This window comes from Sus scrofa, chromosome 6 (assembly GCF_000003025.6).
Source record: "Sus scrofa isolate TJ Tabasco breed Duroc chromosome 6, Sscrofa11.1, whole genome shotgun sequence".
In the NCBI taxonomy this organism is placed as follows: domain Eukaryota; kingdom Metazoa; phylum Chordata; class Mammalia; order Artiodactyla; family Suidae; genus Sus; species Sus scrofa.
The window spans coordinates 50,245,639-50,265,458 of NC_010448.4; the positions used below are offsets into that span (position 1 = coordinate 50,245,639).

A 19,820-nucleotide genomic window follows, 5' to 3' on the forward strand; every position below is an offset into this window, starting at 1 on the left:
ACAGAAGAAGGGAAAAAAAAGCATGAGGGAAGGGCTTAAAAAAGAGAATAAAAAGGACAGCAAGGAATTCCCATCATGGCTCAGCAGATTACGGACCCGACTGGTGTCCATGAGGACTCGGGTACAATCCCGGGCCTCACTCAGTGGGTGAAGGATCTGATGTTGCCATAAGCTGTGATGTAGGTCGCAGACGTAGCTTGGATCCCATGATGCTGTGGCTGTCGTGTAGGTCGGCTGCTGCAGCAACTAGGGATTAGACCCCTAGCCTGAGAACTTCATATGCTGTTGGTGCAGCCCTAAAAAGAAAAAAAAGGGGGGGGAGAGACAGCAATATAGGAAGGAAAGAGAAAGAAAAGAGAAGTAGGAATCCATGGGGGCAGAGGGTATGTAGGATAGGGAAGAGCAGGAGGACCAGCCAAAGCCCACTGCACAGTGTGCTCAGAGGCAGTTGGGCCATTTCCCTACCTGGGGCCAGAAGGTGGCCAAGTTGCTATGAGATGAGGAAACTGCCTTGCAAACAAGCCTTAAACAGGGTGGGGACCCACAAAGCTGGCCTCAGGAGGGAAGAGGGCTGTGGGGATCTGGACCAGTGAACCCTGGGAGCCAGGGTGCCTCAATCTCTAACTGTTGAGGGGATTTGGGCCCAGGACTCCAGGCTCTGAGGGAGGAGGGGCTGGGGGACTGGACTCCTAGGTCTGAGGGAGGAGAAGGGAACAAGGGCTTGGGCTCCTGGGTCTGGGGAAGGAGGGAGGACCAGATCCCTCTGCCTTTCGGCTGCTGAGATTCAGAGGGTGGGCCCAGAACTCATTTAGCAAGACCCTGCCCATCCCACCCCTTTCCTGGGCTGCCTCAGGTGAGGCGAGATATAAAAGGGCTCAGTTTCTCTGGGAGAAGGAGCAGGAGCAAGAGTTCCAGTGCCCTCATTATGAGCCCTGCCCTGCTGCTGGCCCTCCTGGTCGTCACCCTCACCCTGCCTCGTGAGTGAGGACCCCAGCCCGGGCAGGGAGGCCCCTGGAGGACGGGCTAAGATGGATTTGCTCTTCCCATCTCAGGAGTGCAGACCCTGACCTGCTTCTGGGGGTCACTGATGGAGGTGAGGAATGCATCAGAACTGCCCCTCCAGTGGACAACGGGCCAGAAGAACTGTGAGGATGGCTGGGGCTGCCAGGAACTGCTGATGCTCATTGAGAATGGTGAGAAGTACCGCTCAGGCCGCACTCCTGACTCCCCCGACCCCCCTGTGTAAAGGCCCCCCTATCACCCAGCCCTACCTGCCTTCTCTGTAGAAACTCAGAAGACCCCTCCCCCCAACAGTGCCTCCTCCTTGGCTGCCCAGGGGCCTCCTCTGCAGCCTGTCACCCCAGACCATGATGCCGACCCATCTTCTAGGACCCCAGAGTCCTGACCCCACCTCAGCCTGCCTGTCTACTGCGAGCACTCTCTCTCTCCCTCTCTCTCTCTCCGCCCCCGCCCCCACCTCCCTCTCTCTCCAGGACCCCATGTGAACGTGGTGATCATCAAGGGCTGTACCCAGGAGGCCAACCAGGAGGCCCGAGTCACCCACCACAGGACAGACCCCGGCCTCTCCATCGCCTCCTATACCCATGTATGCCGGGAAAACTTGTGCAACAGTCTGTCCACCAGCCTCCCTCTCTGGACCATGCCCCCAACCACAGGTGCCCGAGGGAGGCGGGAAGAGGAGGAGGAGGAGAGAGGAGAGGGGCTGTCAGGAGGAGGGGAGCAACGGGGCTGAGGGGGTGGCGTGAGCACACACGCAGGGTAGCAGGTGGGGAGGGACTGTTCCTTTAGACTCTCTCTCTGCCTCCCCCTCCCCCAGCACCCCTGACCTGGTGCCACCTCCTCCTTTCCGCACCATTGGATTTGGTTCACTCTTGTGCTGTTCAGGTTTTGGCATTGCCTCTTCCTAAGTGAAAGTGGCCTGTAACTTCCCACTGTCCTTTTCTCTCTGAGATCATAAAGCAGGTTTGGGATCGTGTTTTGCCTTTGGCATCTTTGTGGACAGAGGCATCTTGTCTTCTTGGACTGTTTAGTGGAATTTGTGGGTGAAGCTGCTGGCTCCTCCCAGGGCACCCCTTCCCCACTCCTACTACCCCGTGCTCAGTCCCAGGCATCCCTTCCAGACCATGTTTCTCTGGGATTTGTGCTCTCTCTGTCTTCATGTCCTGAATTCCCTGAACTCCTGGCCTTCATGAGAGGAGCCTGAGGAGGGCCCATCTGGGGGAGACTTGATTCAGTCAGGAGTTGATTCTCGGGACCAGCAAAGCGGGCTGAGGGAAGGTGCGCAGTCTGAATCCACAGCCTCTCAGGCCTCCCTCCCTTTCTCGCCCACTTCCTCAGGCCTGGGGTCTCTGCGGTGTCCAGTCTGCTTATCTGCAGAAGGCTGTCTGTCTGCACCAGAGCTGACCTGCCCTGCCGGGAGCACACACTGCTACAATGGGGCCCTCTTGCTCAGCCGGGGTGAGCCAGACTTGGGGTCTCTGCCTGGCACTGAACTGGGGGGAGGTGGGGAGGGGGCCTGAGGACCAAGATCTGAGTCTCTGAGGAGGAAGAGTAGCTGAGGCCTGGGACCAGGAGGAGGAAGGGCTTGGCTCCTGGGAGCTGCACCTCCCGCTGAGGGTTGGGTGATCCCAGTGGCAGCGTCCCCCTCTCCCCCTCTCTCCCTTTCTCCAGGGGGCCTCTCCACCCGTCTGAAAGTCCAGGGATGCATGACCCAAGCAGGCTGCAACCTGCTTAATGGGACTCGGGAAATTGGGCCCATCTCTCTGAGGGAGACCTGTGATCCTAAAGGTGAGTGTCACATGCATCAGACCACATGCTCTGCACTGCAGCCTTGGGGCACCATGACCCCGTGAAAGGCAGACATCCCAACACATCACGCCAAAGCCGGTACCCCAAGTCAAGTGGATGATTGTTACTCATTCAGGCTGTGTGATGGGAGGGATTCTCCCAGTGGGCCCATCAGGTGAGGGTGCCAGTAAGAGGTGTCCAGCCTTGGGGGGAGAGAGGTTGCATGGTCTAAGGGGACAGATCTATAGAACAGGAGCCTCCCGGTGGGTGATTTAAAGGATGTTGAGCCTGGCCAAATTAGAGCAGCCTGTCTGGGCATGAGAGGAGCAAGGCAGCAGGGAGGAAGGTCAGAGGGCAGAGAGGGTGGGCTGCTACTTTATCCATTGGGTGCGGAAGTGAGTAAGGAGTGCCTGCTGGGAGTCACTCGATGCTTCCAATTCCATTTTTCCGTTCCCCTAACTTGGGTGATCTTGGGTCTCCCATCTGCCCTCTTCTACCCCCGCCCCACTCTCAGCCATCCCCCCCGCCCGCATGGTACTGGAGCACCCCAGCAGCCATGCTGCAGGGAGAAAAGATCAGAGAAAATATGGAGAGTGCTTCAGGTGTGACAGGGAAAGCCAGAGCCAAGGGAGACACGGGGGTGGGGGTGGGGTCCCCATTTACCCATGGAAATTTACCCAACTCAACTGGAACACCAGTGGATGAGAGTGACCTGGAGTGTCTTGGTGTGAAGCACCTGTCGAGGCAAGGAGGGGGGTGGGGTGAGGAGCGGAGTGGGGTCTTGGGAAAGTGGGAGGAGGGTCTTCCCTGTCTGAGTTTCAGGGAGAGAGCTGAGTGAGATCAGTAGACATTCCCCTTGAATCACTGGCTAGACTGGGAGACTTGAAGTCAGAGCCTGGCTGTCAGTGACACCAAGGTTTCTAGTCTCGGGCAGAACAAGGGCTGGCTGAGGCTGGGAGCCCAGGGTGTATTTGTTTGCTGATGTGAGTTTCTACAGGATTCTAAGGTCTCCCATGGAGCCCCCAGAGGACATAGACCCTGGCCCTGGCCTAAAGGGCCTCCAGGACCTGGAGAGGAGACATTACAGACACAGATGGTCACAGGGCTATGATGGAGAGGGTCTGGGAAGCTCAGAGCAGGAAGATAGTGATGTCCTGGGTTTGGGGATCAGGGAGAGCTTCATGGAGGAAGTGACCTGTGAGCTGTGTCTTAAAGATGAGCTGCAGTTTATTCACAGAGGAGGAAAAGGACATAAACAGGCAGAGGAGACAACATGTGTGAAGGCCTCAGGGTGGGAGCAGCCTGCTGTTTTCAAGAAGGGTCCCTTGGCTCTGCCTGAGGAGGGCACCTCAACAGAATGGGGTGCAGCTGGGACTGCTGGGTGGGTACAGATTTTCCAAGTAGACAAGGGATGTGGACAACTAAAGGAAAGCCATTCCAAGCAGAAGGAACAGCAGGTGCCAGGTCAAGGGGGCAGGAAACACCTGGTGTCCCAATATCTGTCTTGGGAACAGATACTGATGGGAAGCCGAGAGATGAGGGTTGCTGGTGGTGGGTCCTGTAAAGCCAGACTGAGGGGCTGGCCTTCCGCTGAGGGCAGGGGAGCTGTGGAAGGGTGTTGAGCATGGAGGGACAGAGTCTGCATCTTTCCTTTTTTTTGTTTGGTTTTTTTTTTTTTTTTTTTTTGCTTTTTAGGGCCTCACCAGCAGCATGTGGAGGTTCCCAGGCCAGGGGTCTAATCAGAGCTACAGCTGCCGGCTTATACCACAGCTCACAGCAACTCCAGATCCTTAACCCACTGAGCAAGGCCAGGGATCAAACCCCCAACCTCATGGTTCCTAGTTGAATTTGTTTCCACTGCGCCACGATGGGAACTCCTGAATCTTTCCTTTTACTTAATGGTGGTTTAACTATCTGAACCTCACCTCTGGGATTAGGTAATATTTGTAATCCAGAAGGCATTTCAGAAACAAATCCATGCCACATACACCCTGCTCCATAGTGCACACAACACAATACACACAGAAGACACAAACACACTCTATGCCACGTACACATCACGTACCACACACATGCCTCCTTATATCTCACTCATACCACACATACCACAGGCCACACCCAGCACACAGGTCACACATCACATGCCACTGACAGCACACACAACACACAGATGCACAGAACACACAACCAGCATGCCCATATGACAAACATACCATATACATCACACACACCGTATCACTATACACACATTTAACACATCACACATACACACAGACACGTCTCACACATGTGTGCTGCCCAATCCATACGTGTGTCACATAAAACATAGCAAGTAGGGCCACAAATGTATATTCCTAATATATGTCCTTATTCTGTAAGCTCTCAACATCAGAGCCAGATCTTGGAGGATGTGCTTGCCTTCCCTGGCTTAGTTCAGTTCGGTAACTTAACAGATACCTACTGAGCATCAGCAAGGCCAGGCATCAGAAGCTGGGATACACCAAGATCAGGGAGTACATGGAGGAGAGAAGGGCTTGCCAGGGAGAACAGCGCCTGGAAGGCGTATGGGCGGAGAAGATTGGGTGCAAGGGCCTAGATTGCCCTGAAAATGGGCCATCACAGGCACGTATATTGAAGAAAAACCAAAGGGCTAGAATTTAAACAGCCTTGTCTGCTTCCCAAGGAATTGGATGGTGGTCCCAGAGAGAGCAGTGGGTCGTCACAAAGAGAGCACAGCCATTAAGAGCTTAGAGTCTAACTCAGAAAGACATGGGTTTCTGTCTGGGCTCTGCCCCTGACTAACTTTTGTGGATTACCAAGTCTTTGAGCCTCTTGTGCCAAATTCAGGGGGCAGGAGGAGATGATCCCAGACTGGCAGGAGTGGCAGAGCATATGCATAGGCCCTGGGGTGGGTGTATGCCTGCTATGAGTTCAAGGAAGAATCCAGAAGGCAGTGCGAGTCCAGCAGAGTGATCAAGGGGGAGCAGAGCAGGACCCGTGGATGGAGAGGTGGAGAGAGGAGATCATGTTAGAGCCTTTGGGACCATTTTAAGGATTTAGAATTTTATTCTGAGCAGAGTGAGGATCTATTTGAATCTGAGCAGAGGAGTGATGTGAAACAACATACCTTCATGAGAATCCTTCTGGTTGCTGGGTGGAGAATAGAGGAAAGGGGAGGTGGACACGGGGGAAGGGACCCCCAGGGAGACTCAGGAGGAAGCAGGTGGGAGCCAAGGCGTCTTGGACCCTGGTAGAAGCATGGCGTTGGTGAGAAGTGGTCAGGTTCTGGATGTATTCTGCAGCTTCAGCCAACAGGATTTCCTGATGGGTACAGCTCAGGGTGTAAGAGAAGGAACTGCGGAGAATGACAGCAATGTTTTCAACTTGAGCAACTGCAAGAAAGGCGGTGCCATTGACTAAGACGGGGAAGAGAGGGGTGGGGAAAGCAGGGACCAGGCTGGGGGAGGGCAGCAGGAGCCATGATTTTGTCATCTGTGAAGTGGGGAAGGGAGCAGAGTGGGCCTCCTTCATGGGGGCTGTTGTGACAGTTACATGCTTGTGGATGCTGCAGGTTCAGTCGAGGGGTTTCTGCATCCTGGGACACATCACGGCTGATGGTGTGATGGCCTTAAGAGAAGGCCTAATGGTTTTCAAACTAGACTTCCAAGGTAGCCCAGGATATCCGGTCATCAATCCCCCTCTTCCCCGCCACTCACCCCAAGGAGCCAGGATGCCTGAGTTCCCAGCCAGCTCTGCTAATCACTCGGGGTGAGACGCTGAGCAAAATACCTCCCTCTCTTTCCCATCTTGAAAATGGGGATGATGATGATGATGATGATGATAGCAACACCCACTTGGGGGCGGGGGTTGCCAGGAGGCAGTCCAGGCGAGGTGAGCTCCTTGAGAGGCTTAGGTGGATAAATCTGTGGAAAGTAATCCTGGCAACCAAGCACATAGTAAATGTGCAGTGCACACAAGGCATTTGAGTATTTTTGTTTGGAAGGTGGGGTTTCTCAGCTAAAATAAATATATGGTGGCAGGCTACCTTCCTCATTATCCAGATAAGGACCATGAAGCCCAGAGAGGGACATGGAGAATGTCTTGTGCTAAGGAAGAGCCATTTGTCTCTCTCACACCCAGAGGGGGAAGCAGCTGTCCTCAGGGGGGCTGAGAAAGGTCCCTGCAGGTGTTCAAGCAAAAACAGAGTGAAGAATGGGGCTGAGGCTCAACTCCAAGGTCTCTTCCCAACCAGAGATTGAGGGACCCAGTGGCCAGATGGTTTGGAGGGTGACTCAAGAATGTGGTTGTCTTCCTTTTTTTTTTTTAACTTGTGTTTTATTTATTTATTTTTTGTTTTAGAGCTACACCTGCGCCATACAGAGGTTCCCAGGCGAGGGGTCAAATTGGAGCCACAGCCACAGGATCCCAGCCGAGTCTGCGACCTATACCTACACCACAGCTCACGGCAACACCAGATCCTTAATCCACTGAGTGAGGCCAGGGATTGAACCCGCATCCTCATGATTCCTAGTCGGATTCATTTTCGCCGCCCCACAATGGGAACTCCGTCTTTTTTTTTTTTTTTTCTTCCTTTTCTAGGGCCGCCTCCTGCGACATATGGAGGTTCCAGGCTAGGGGTCCAATCAGAGCTGTAGCCGCCGGCCTACGCCAGAGCCACAGCAACACCAGATCCGAGCCACGTCTGCAACCTATACCACAGTTCACGGCAACACCAGATCCTTAACACTGAGCAAGGCCAGGAATCGAACCCGCAACCTCATGATTCCTAGTCAGGTTCATTAACCACTGCGCCACAATGGGAACTCCAAGAGTGTGGTTGTGTTCCTAAGCCTGAGACCCTAAAGGACAGACACAGCTGGTCCCTGGCTTACACGGACCCTGGTGATTCTTTCTTTCTCCACAGATTTTCTGATCTGTCATCGGGGGGTCATGTTGACAGCTTCTCAAAACCTGACTCAGAAACCTAAAGAATGGACCACAAGTGCGGAGCAGCTGTGTGATCTCGGGGAGGTGTGTCAGGAGACGCTTCTGCTCATACATGCAGGTGGGTGGGCTGCGCAAGAAGGCAAGAGCCCCACAGGGTCCTGGGTCTCCCTGCCCTGGATTCCGTCCCCTGAACTTCCTGCCTGGTTCCCCTCATGCCTGCAGTTCTAAACCCAACTCTTCCTCTTTCTGTGCCTTGGTTTCCACTTCTGAAAACTCGGGGGTGAGGTGATAGCAATAATAGTACCTATTTTGCTGGGTAGTCGCTAGGATATATCTGGTTCCAGGCAAAGGACTGAGGACAGAGCTGGCACAGAGAAGCTCAGTGACTGCATTCAAGATCCGACGGGCTTCCTGTGGTGGGCCAGGTGCTGTTGTAGGTGCTGTAGATCCCATTGCATCTGCCTTCTTGCAGCTTTGTGCCAGTGAGGAAGCAGAAAAAAAGGAGTAAGATATGAGTATGAAGATAAGAGCTGTGGAAAGAAATCCAGCAGGGAAAGGAGATAGGGAGAGTGACACAAACGCTGTATTTTTTTTGGGGGGGGGGTCTTTTTGCCATTTCTTGGGCCGCTCCTGCGGCATATGGAGGTTCCCAGGCTAGGGGTCTAATCGGAGCTGTAGCCACCGGCCTACGCCAGAGCCACAGCAATGCGGGATCAAAGCCACGTCTGTGACCTACACCACAGTTCGCAGCAACGCCGGATCGCTAACTCACTGAGCAAGGGCAGGGACCGAACCCGCAACCTCATGGTTCCTAGTCAGATTCGTTAACCACTGCGCCACAACGGGAACTCCCTTTTTTTGCTTTTTAGGGCCATACTGGTGGCATATGGAAGTTCCCAGGCTGGGGTCAAATCGGAGCTGTAGCTGCTGGCCTACACCACAGCCACAGCAACCCTAGATCTGAGTCGCATCTGCGACCTGCACCACAGCTCATGGCAACACCAGATCCTTGACCCACTGAGCAAGGCCAAGGATGGAACCCACAACCTCATGGATGCTAGTTGGGTTCATTACCACTGAGCCACAACAGGAACTCCCAAAGGTTATAATTTGAAAACAAGGGATCCTCTACTGAGAAGTGACATCTGAGCAAAAACTGCTGGGGGAGGACCCAGGCTCTGGCCCCACTCTTCACCCTCCCTCAGCAGGACCTGTGTTCTTGTCATCAGGGAATGGGCATCCCTCCTCTGCCTGCTGGCCCTGAGGAATCCCTGGCTTGCAGCCCTTGGAGTCTCCCTCCCCCATCCCGGCTTTCACTCTCTTACCCCTCAGGACACAGATCACTCCTCCTGGCAAGCAAAGGCTGCAGCAAGGCCAGGACACAGGCACCCCAGGCCATCTCCATACACTCAAGGCCCCCCGGAGTACTCGTTGCGTCCTATGCCCATTTCTGCTCCTTTGACAAGTGCAACTCAGCCAGCAGCAGCAGCGTCCTGTTGAACTCCCTTCCTCGTCTAGGTATGGGACACCAGTGGGCTGGGTGGGGCCAGGGGCACAGAGAGATGGGGTCCCAGTGACACATACTCCAGGGCTCAAGGAGGGTGGCTGCAGCTGAGAGCAGAGCTGTGCACCCCCATCCTGTCTCTTCTCCCCAGCTGCCCCTGCTCCAGGACACCTACGGTGTCCCACCTGTGTGGGAATATTTGGATCCTGCTCACCTGATATTGTGACCTGTCCTGAGGGTACCAGTCATTGTTACAACGGTCACATTGCTATCCAAGGAGGTGAGTGCTCAAGGTCAAGTCCCAAGGATGGGCCCGGAGCCTGGATTCACTGGTCCTGAGATGGGAGGGTGCTTGAGACCCTGACTCATGGGTTTGAGGCTGGAGGGAGCTGGAGACTGACCCAGATTTTCTAGGTCTTAGGGAGGAGGGGACTAAGAGCCTGATCTGATCTGAGGGTCTCGTTTTCCTAAGGTTTAGGAATTTAAGTGTGAGGAAGCTTGGACCCTCTCTGACTCGGTCTTCATTCTCTAGGTGGGCTAAGCTCTTCATCAAACATCCAAGGCTGTGTGGCCAAACCTTCCAGCTCCTTATTGAACCATACCCGGAATATTGGGGTCTTTGCTGTGACCGAGAACAGCAATCGCAGGGATGAGGGGGGTGAAGATTTGAATAAGCACATACTCCAAAATGGAGCTGCTCCTGCCCCCTACCTGGCTTGGATGGTATGGCTGGGGCTTTCCCTAGCCATTTGGTGTGGGGGGCCCTCCCTCCTGATCCCACTTCCCCTTGATTCTCAGCCCTTGCTAACCCCTTAGCCCCAACCCTCCCTCCCTCTGACCTCATAACTAAAGAGTCTTGCATACTGAATTACTTCTCAGTCCTCTCCACAAATGATCATCCATACACACCCCACAGACTATAGTCCCTGATGACAGCTCATGGAAGGGCCTGGGAATAGCTGAACTTGCTTTACAGGAGAGTGGACATGCAAGCAGTGGCCACGTGTGGGATAATAAAGACATTGTCCTTTCCCCAAATGCTGGGGTTTCTCGATGGGGGGGGGGGCAGGACTCTGAGAGATCTGGCCTGAGGGAGGAGAGGAATCCCATGAGAGATTTATCATCTCAGGCCTGTCCTTTACTGGTCTGGTCCCCATCCCCACTGGACAAGCTGAACGGCAGCAGAGCCTTCAGAATGCTGCAGCCAAAAATATTTGGGCATCACTGTGATCTGGGTGGTGCAGGTACACCGGGACCAATGAAGTTCTTGTTCCAGCACACAAACAGGGGACTCACCCCACCTGAATAACTTAACATAAGGGTTTGTGTGAAACAGAGAAACAAGAGAATTCGCAGTTTCCTGAGGCTGATATCACTGGGTCTGTTACCATCCTAGACCTCAAAGACTGAGAAATCATTACCATTACTAGAATCTGGAAGGGGTGGTGTTTAGAGAGGGCCGCCTCACAGGAGTTGTGATCTCAGGCTGAAAATCTTTCATCCAACAGTGACACAACAGGAAGGGAGCTGGGGAGTTAACACTCCAGCCTCTCTCAGTGTCCTCCCTCTGGTTTCCCGTTGGGGCTCCCCATTGACTGAACGCAGCTGGGAGGCAGGAGTTCCCACTGACAGTCCCCACCGTGCAGAGTGGGTGCTGGGGAATGGGTGGAGAAAGAGAATCTGGAAAAAGAAACAACATGTCCAGCACATTCCACCCCTTCCCTTTGTCCAGATGAAAATCAGAGTCCTCAACATAGAAGACACACAATTCCTGTCCTTTACTTGATCACAGAAACATGGTGTGCTACTGATATGACAGTGATAAGCATCCATCCAGAGCCATCATCCAAAGAATCCCCACAAGGTCTGAGCACTTACCTCCCTCTGACCAGTGACCGATTCCTCTGGAGAAACGGCCCCAGTCTTTCTGGCGTCGGGAAAAATTCACTACGCTATGCCTACACTGCAGGGTCCTCCTCAAATGGACCCAGGCTCCCCACTCATTCACGGGGTTCCAGGTCTATGAACTGGGTTAGTCTGGGAGCTGGGTAAGAAGTCCTAAGTGCCTTGCATGGTGACCCTAGTTAGGTATCTACCCATCAGTCATTTAGCTTCACCACAGACATCTGCCTGTCGAAACACTCTGGTGACGTTTTGCTCTGTGGCTTGTTCCAATGATTAGGGCCATGTCGTCTCTGCATACCCAGTGTCACCACTTGGCCACTCCCGAATCCTCTTTTTCCAGCAATTCCCATGAGCATCTTCTGCCTCAGAGGTTCTTCTGCCACCACAGAGCTCTTCTTGATGTTCCCTCTTCTGTGAACTTCCTAAGGCCTTCCCAGGTGATAGGATAAGGATATGACTGAGAAAGCTGACTTATTCCAGCTTCCCCAGGCCACCAAACTTGGGAATTCCTCCCCAATAGGCCCAGAAGTTCTGGCATGGAGTCCAGATGTTAACTCACTAACCTAGCCGACTAGTAAGGATATTCCAGGTGCTTGAACCAACACTTTCAATCCTGTATCCTATGTGAGAAAATCCAGCCCCATAAAGTTTCCCTCTTGGTCCTATTTGATCCCACACTCTTAGAATCTGTATCAGCATCCAGGCAGGACTCAGGAACTACACTCTAATTTTAACAGGGAAAGTTTAATATAAAAATCATTAACTAGAGAGTACCCGTTGTGGCTTAGTGTTAACGAACCCGACTAGGATCCATGAGGATGAGGGTTTGATCCCTAGCCTCGCTCAGTGGGTTGAGGATCTGGCATCGCCATGAGCTGTGGTGTAGTTCACAGATGCGGCTCGGATATGGCATTGCTGTGACTAGGGTGTAGGCCAGCAGCTGTAGCTCCAATTCGACCCCTAGCCTGGGAATCTCCATATACTGCAGGTGTGGCCCTAAAAAAGCAAAATAACAACAACAAAAAAAAAAAAAAACATTAACTAGTAACAGGGGGTGAGGATTAAGAGGGCTTTGGTTACTAAGAGGTAGGCAAAGAGAACTTTAAAAGATAAGGGAGGAAGGGGAGTTCCCGTCACAGCTCAGTGGTGAACGAATCTGACTAGGAAACATGAGGTTGTGGGTTCGATTCCTGGCCTTGCTCAGTGGGTTAAGGATCCCGTGTTGCTGTGGCTCTGGCGTAGGTTGGTGGCTACAGCTCTGATTTGACCCCTAGCCTGGGGACCTCCATATGCTGTGGGAGTGGCCCTAGAAAAAGCCAAAAAAAAAAAAAAAAAGAAAGAAAAGACAAGGAAGGAAGGAATAGGAGGACTCGAGCTAACCTCCACTCACAAAAACACCAAATCACAAGTAACAACTGAACAACCATCGACCAAAAAAAAAAAGACTGGAAACTATAAAAAATATATTCTACGCCGAAAGACAAAAAAGCCACAACAAAACAGTAGAAACTGAAAATATGGATAGATGAAGTTAACCTAGATAGAACATATAGCATAAAGGGAGTTTCCGTCGTGGCACAGGGGAAACGAATCCGACTAGGAGCCATGATGTTGTGGGTTCAACCCCTGCCCTTGCTCAGTGGGTTAAGGATCCAACATTGCCGTGAGCTGTGGTGTAGGTTGCAGTTTTGGCTCAGATCCCACATTGCATAGACTGGCAGCTGTAGCTCTGATCAGACCCCTAGCTTGAGAACCTCCTTATGCTATGGGTGCAGCCCTAAAAAAAAAAAGAAAAAAAAAAAAGAATGTATATCACAAGAAAAGATGAAGACCCTTGGGGAGAGCAATACTTAAGAGAGAAGAGATTATACAAGAGGAAACAGTAGAGGAAAGATGAGAAATATATCCAGGAAAAAGCATTCCCATGGAAGCCAAAGGAAAAGAATTCCAGTAAAAGGGATATGATTCACGTCAAATATTTCAGAGAAGCCACTATCTAAAAACAATGAGGGAAGTTCCCGTTGTGGCACTGTGGTTAATGAACCTGACTAGGAACCATGAGGTTGCGGGTTCGATCCCTGACCTTGCTCAGTGGGTTAAGGATCCGGCATTGCTGTAGGTTGCATTGGAGGCTCGGATCCCGAGTTGCTGTGGCTCTGGCATAGGCCGGTGGCTACAGCTCCGATTCAACCCCTAGCCTGGGAACCTCCATATGCCACGGGTGCGGCCCTAGAAATGGCAAAAAGACCAAAACAAAAAAATAAAAATAAAAAATAAAAACAATGGGGGAGTTCCCATCATGGCTCAGTGGTAACGAACCTGACTAGTATCCATGAGGATGTGGGTTTGACACCTGGCCCTGCTCAGTGGGTTAAGGATCTGGAGTTGCTCTGAGCTGTGGTGTAGGTCACAGACACGGCTTGAATCCCAAGTTGCTGTGGCTGTGGTATAGGCCTGCAGCTATAGCTCCAATTGACCCCTAGCCTGGGAACTTCCATATGCCGCAGGTGCGGCCCTGAAAAGCAAATAAATAAATAAATGTAAAATAAAAACAGAGGGGTTTTTTCTTTCTTCTTTTTAGCCATGCCCACAGCATGTGGAAGTTCCCAGGCCAGAGATCGAACCTATGCCACAGCAACAACCCAAGCCACTGCAGCAACACCACCAGATCCTTAACCCATTGAGCCACAAGGAACTCCTAAAAATCAGTGTTTTTAAACGCGTCCTTCCAAAGTCTATCAAATAAAACGGACTAAATGGACATTCACTTCTTTCTTTTTTTCTTTTTTTTGCCTTTTCAGGGCTGTACCTGTGGCATATGGGGATTCCCAGGCTAGGAGTCTAATCGGAGCTGTTGCTGCCAGCCTCCACCAGAGCTATAGCAACGCGGGATCTGAGCCGCGTCTGCGACCTACACCACAGCTCACCGCAACACGGGATCCTTAACCCACTGAGCGAGGCCAGAGATCAAACCCGTAACCTCATGGTTCCTAGTCAGATTCTTCCACTGCATCAGGACAGGAACTCGACATTCACTTATTTCAACCACCACATCATCCTTGTCCTCCTCCAGTCAACTTCAAATACTTTCCAGATGATATCAAGTAAATAATATTAGTTAAAAAAATAGGAGTTCCGTCGTGGCGCAGTGGTTAACGAATCCGACTAGGAACCATGAGGTTGCGGGTTCGATCCCTGGCCTTGCTCAGTGGGTTAACGATCCAGCGTTGCTGTGAGCTGTGGTGTAGGTTGCAGACGCGGCTCGGATCCAGCGTTGCTGTGGCTCTGGCGTAGGCTGGTGGCTACAGCTCCAATTCGACCCCTAGCCTGGGAACCTCCATATGCCGCGGGAGCGGCCCAAGAAAATGGCAAAAGACAAAAATAAATAAATAAATAAATAAATAAAGATAAGTGAATTGCAAGCAGATCTAGGGGACCACCTCTACACTCGGAGCTGGAAACAGGCTCCTCCTCCCAGAGCGTTCCTCTAGCACCCTCTACTGGCAAAGTCTAACACTGACCCAGAGAAATGAAAAAACACTTGAAAGATCCAGCAGGGCCCTGAATAGTGGGTCTGGAGCTGATAGGCAATAAATAGATGACAGGCACAGAATCTGTCCATACACATGCTCCAGAACTCCTGCTAGTGCAGACTAGTGAGGTCCTGTAACATTCTCCGTGTACAGCATGCTCATGCCAGATAAAGCCCTGTGCTTCTCTGGACTATGTTGGAAACTGCCTTGGAGAAGGAGGAGCAAAAAAAAAAGAACAGTGGTGAAAGAAAAAGCAATGGATCCAGGCCACTGAAACCTAATACAAAATAAGAAACTGGAGTCAGGTATACAAATTACAAAAATTCTTCTATGATCTACACCAGCCTGTGACCAATCAATCAGATGAGACAACTATAAAACTCAGGTGACCAGAGGCATATATTTGGTCTAATGGCTCAGGTTGCTGCAGAGGTATGGGTTCGATCCCCAGCCCAGCACAGTGGGTTAAAGTACAGCATTGCCTCAGCTGTGTTGTAGGTCACAGCTGTAGCTCAGATTCGATTCCTGACCCAGGAACTTCCATATGTCATGCATGTGGCCATTAAACGAATAAATAACCTTCCAGGGGCTATATGTGGAACACTATCCAGAGCTCACACAGAAAGAGAAAACATTCAAATTTCAACAAACCAGGCAGAGAGACCTTGTTGAACCCCTAGGACATTCAGTAGAGACCCCAGGAAACTTATAATTTAGGAGATTTGTTTTGCAAATATTCCACATAATTTCACAAATAATTTGCCAACCATTGCTGTTGACTAACCTTCTTACTTTCCAGATGAGGAACTAAAGCTCAGAAAGGAAAAGAGATGAGCTCAGGCTAAGAAGGATCTATGGATTTCTCTCACACCAAAAAGGCAGAGCCACTTCTCTGAGAGGGGGTAGGTGGTGAAAGGAGGTCCCTAAAGGCATATAAGCAGAAATGGGGTGAAGAATGGGGGAGGGGAGAATTAGACTTCCAAGGGTCCTTCTAAATCTGAGATCAAGGGACTCTGTGGCCAGGTCACCTGGAGTGTACCTCCAGAATGTCATCATCTTCCCAAGTCTGGAGCCTGACAAGGGGGGCACTTTTCTCCCAGATGCTTTGATGTGTAATCATTCAAAGATGTCAAAAACAGGGCAAAACTAAAGGCAGGAGAAATTCCACAGCCTTCCCTAGGAACTAGACCTATGTCTGATTCTTACTCTTCTCATAATAGAGTCAGGTGAGTAGGCTTGGGTAGAAAGGGGTGTTCCCCCAACACAGTCACCCACTGGGACACCGTATTTGCCTTGTGTTAGCAGGGAACCCTGCATTCAGCTCATTGCTCTGGACTATTTAGAATCCCTGAGTGAGACTTCAAGCCCCTGTCTCACTCGGGGGATACCCCCTCAATCTTGTATCTTCACCCCCTTCCTTACCAGCCATCAAGGTAGCCTCCATGGGACACAAAGCCTGCATCAGGAATGACACTAATGCAGAAGTAATTACAAAGCAGGATGTCCCTGGAGCACTATTCAGTATTCACTACATCAGACTGTTATGGGTGAAACTGCCCCCAAATTCATTATGTTGAAGTCCTAACCCCTGGCACCTCGGAAAGTGACCTTATTTAGAAGCAGTGGAGTTAAAACGAGCTCATTAGGGTGGGCCTAATGTACTATAATATGATTCAATGTGACTGGTATCCCTATACTGTGGGAAAACCTGGACATAGAGACATGCATAGTGGGAAGATGATGTGAACACCCAAGGGTAAGATAGCCAACTGCAAGCCAAGGAGAAAGGCCTGGAACAGATCCTTTCCTCAGAGACCTCAGAAGGGACCAACCGGAGTTCCCGTCGTGGCGCAGTGGTTAACGAATCCGACTAGGAACCATGAGGTTGCGGGTTCGATCCCTGACCTTGCTCAGTGGGTTAACGATCCGGCCTTGCCGTGAGCTGTGGTGTAGGTTGCAGACGCGGCTCGGATCCTGCATTGCTGTGGCTCTGGCGTAGGCCAGTGGCTACAGCTCCGATTCAACCCATAGCCTGGGAACCTCCATATGCCGCGGGAGCGGCCCAAGAAATAGCAACAACAACAAAAGACAAAAAAAAAAAAAAAAAGGGACCAACCTTGCTGATACCTTGATTTTGGACTTATAGCCTCCCAATCTGTGGTACTTAATTACAGCAGCCCCAGCAAACTAAGAGGCCAAGAGTCCATTTAAGATGACCTTCACAACAGGTGCTAGAAGACAGCTGTGGGGCTAGGACCGGAGAGACAGGGCAAGTGTTAGAGAGATGGGAAGGGACGAGGGGGCTGAGATGAGGTATCAGAGCTCAAAGCAGGTGGCTGTGCAGCTCCCAACCACCCTCTCCGCCGTCCAGTTCCGCCTAACCCACTGGTCTTGCATTGGCAACTATGGCCAAGATCTGAGACCCTGTCCCACACCTGTAGTTACACAGTGACCCAGGAAAACCACATACTGTTACAGATCAAGGGAGGCCAGTACTGGAGGCCTGAGCCCCGAAAAGAAGGGAGAGTGGCTCAGAGTCCCAGGTCGCAAGGGACAGGGTCTTTGGAACTAGAAATCTCTCTTAATATATATATTAACTCTTCCTAATATTTATGTTAATAACAATATCAATAATTTCATTCTTAATATTGACAGGCCTCAATTGAAAGTTCTTAATATATTTTCACATAAAATTAAGAGTTTTACCAACAGCATTCTTTTTTTTCAATGGACACACCCACAGCATATGGAAGTTCTCAGGCCAGGATCGAATGAGAGCCGCAGCTATGTCCTACACTGCAGCTGTGACCCACGCCACAGCTGTGGCAATGCTGGATGCTTTAACCCACTGTGCCTGGGCCAGGGATAGAACCCACACCTCCACAGTGACCTGAGCCACTGCAGTCAGATTTTTTATTTATTTTTTATTTTTTTTTAATTTAATTTAATTTTATTTTATTTTATTTTATTTGCTTTTTAGGGCTACACCCAAGGCATATGAAGTTTCCCAGGCTAGGGGTCGAATTGGAGCTACAGCTGCCAGCCTACACCACAGCCACAGCAAGGCGGGATCCGGGCCACATCTTCAACTTACACCACAGCTCACGGCAATGCCGTATCCAGGACCCACTAAGTGAGGCCCGGGGTCAAACCCACATCCTCATGGATACTAATAGGATTTGTTTCTTCTGCGCCCAGTGGCAACTCCCTGCAGTGGGATTTTTAATCCACTGTGCCAAGCAGCACCTCCACCAACACCATTCTTACTGTAGCATTTTCTCTATTAAAAATAAATATTCGGATGGGATTAAGATGGCAGAATAGAAGGACTGGAGGTCAACATCTCTCCTAAAAACAACAAAATTCGCAACTAAAGGCTAAGCATTCTTCATCCAAATGGACTGGAAACCTTAAAAAAGATATCCTACTCCAGAAGAAAAAGAGGAGGCCACATCAAGAGGAAGGAGGGGTGATTTCGTGATATAAACAACCCCATACCTCCTGGGTGGGAAGGCCCACAGACTGGAAAGTAACTGGTTCACAGAGACTCACCTACAGGAGTGAGAGTTCTGAGCCCCATATCAAACTCTCATGTGTGGGGATCTGGCACTGGGAGAAAGAGCCCCTGGAGCATCTAGTGTTGAAGGCCAGTGGGGCTTGTGCGCAGGAGCTCCACAGGACTGGGGGAAATGGAGACCCCATTCTTAAAAGGCACTCACAGGAGTTCCCCGTTGTGGCACAGTGGTTAACGAATCCGACTAGGAACCCTGAGGTTGCAGGTTCGATTCCTGGCCTTGCTCAGTGGGTTAAGGATCCGGCGTGCCATGAGCTGTGTTGTAGGTTGCAGACGTGGCCGGATCCTGTATTGCTGTGGCTCTGGTGTAGGCCAGTGGCTACAGCTCTGATTCAGCCGCTAGCCTGGGAACCTCCATATGCCGAGGGAGCGGCCCAAGAAATGGCAAAAAGACAAAAAAAAAAAAAAAAAAGGCACACACAGACTTTCATGTGCACTTGGTCCCAGGGCAAAGCAAAGTCTCCATCGGAATCTGGGTCAAATCTGACTGCAGTTCCTGGAGGACACTGTGGGAAAACAGTGGTGAATGTGGCTTGTTGTGAGGGAAGGACATTGAAAGCAAAGTTCTCAGGAATCTTCAGCAGCTGCCTTTCTCTGGAGGGGGCCATTTGGGGAAAATCTGGCCTCACCCGTCAGTCAGCGATGAGAAGCCCCAGGCCAAACAACAATCCAAGTGGGATCACAGCCCCACCCATCAGTAAACAGGCTACCTAAAGACCCCTCAGGCACACAGCTGCCTCTAATCCCATCCAGAGACTAAGCCCCACCCACCAGAGGGATTAGAATCAGCTCCACCTACCAGTGGGCAGGCATCAGCCCCTCCCATCAGGAAGCCTACAGCAAGCCCCCATACTGACTTCAGCCACAAGGGGGGCAGACACCAGAAGTAAGAGAGGCTACAACTCTATTATCTGTAAAAAGGTCACCACACCAAAAACCTATAAAAATGAAAAGACAGATAACTCAGATGAGGGAGAAAGAAAAAAGCCCAGAAAATCAGCTAAACGATGAGGAGATTCTCAGCCTCCAGGAAAAGGACTTTAGACTGTTGGTGCTGAAGATGATGCAAGACATTGGAAATAAACTGGAGGCAAAGATGGATAACTTACAGGAAACACTGAGCAAAGAGATACAAGATATAAAACTTAAACAAGAAGAGATGCAAAATACAACAACTGAAATAAAAAATTCACTAGGGAGTTCCCGCCGTGGCTCAGTGGTTAACGAATCCAACTAGGAACCATGAGGTTGCGGATTCGATTCCTGGCCTTGCTCGGTGGGTTAAGGATCCACTGTTGCTTTGAGCTGAGGTGTAGGTCACAGACGGGTCTTGGATCTTGCATGGCTGTGACTGTGGTGTAGGCCGGCAGCTGTAGCTCCGATTCGACCCCTAGCGTGGGAACCTCCATATGCCGTGGGTGCAGCCCTAAAAAAAGACAAAAAAAAAAAATTCACTAGAAGCAGCTAACAATACAGGAAGCAGAAGAACGAATAACCAAGGTGGAGGACAGATTAGTAGAAATTATGGGTGTGGAACAGAAAAGAGAAA

The 19,820-nt window shown here is 51.0% G+C and overlaps 1 protein-coding gene and 1 long non-coding RNA gene across 2 annotated transcripts in view; one reads left to right on the plus strand and one right to left on the minus strand.

The window, feature by feature from the left end:
- CD177 (CD177 molecule) lies at positions 527 to 10,297 on the plus strand. The gene is made up of 9 exons (XM_013988641.2): positions 527 to 977; positions 1,053 to 1,193; positions 1,494 to 1,676; positions 2,359 to 2,478; positions 2,692 to 2,808; positions 7,733 to 7,873; positions 9,088 to 9,273; positions 9,411 to 9,539; positions 9,792 to 10,297. Exons 1-9 carry the CDS (start codon positions 926 to 928, stop codon positions 10,073 to 10,075), a joined length of 1,353 nt encoding a protein of 450 aa, XP_013844095.1. The 5' UTR covers positions 527 to 925; the 3' UTR covers positions 10,076 to 10,297.
- Positions 5,806 to 19,820, minus strand: part of LOC106507598 — a 60,721-nt gene continuing 46,706 nt past the window's right edge. Inside the window, exons 3-4 of the long non-coding RNA XR_002344673.1 lie at positions 8,060 to 8,227; positions 5,806 to 6,163 (exon numbers count right to left, since the gene is read on the minus strand). This is a non-coding gene — a long non-coding RNA (uncharacterized LOC106507598). The remainder of the gene's footprint in view (positions 6,164 to 8,059; positions 8,228 to 19,820) is intronic.

Coding starts and splice junctions, on each gene's coding strand:
- CD177 (XM_013988641.2), top strand. CDS start 926: ATGAGCCCTGCCCTGCTGCTGGCCCTCCTGGTCGTCACCCTCACCCTG. Junction 1,194..1,493: donor GCTGATGCTCATTGAGAATG/GTGAGAAGTACC, acceptor CTCTCTCTCCAG/GACCCCATGTGAACGTGGTG. Junction 2,479..2,691: donor GGCCCTCTTGCTCAGCCGGG/GTGAGCCAGACT, acceptor CCCTTTCTCCAG/GGGGCCTCTCCACCCGTCTG.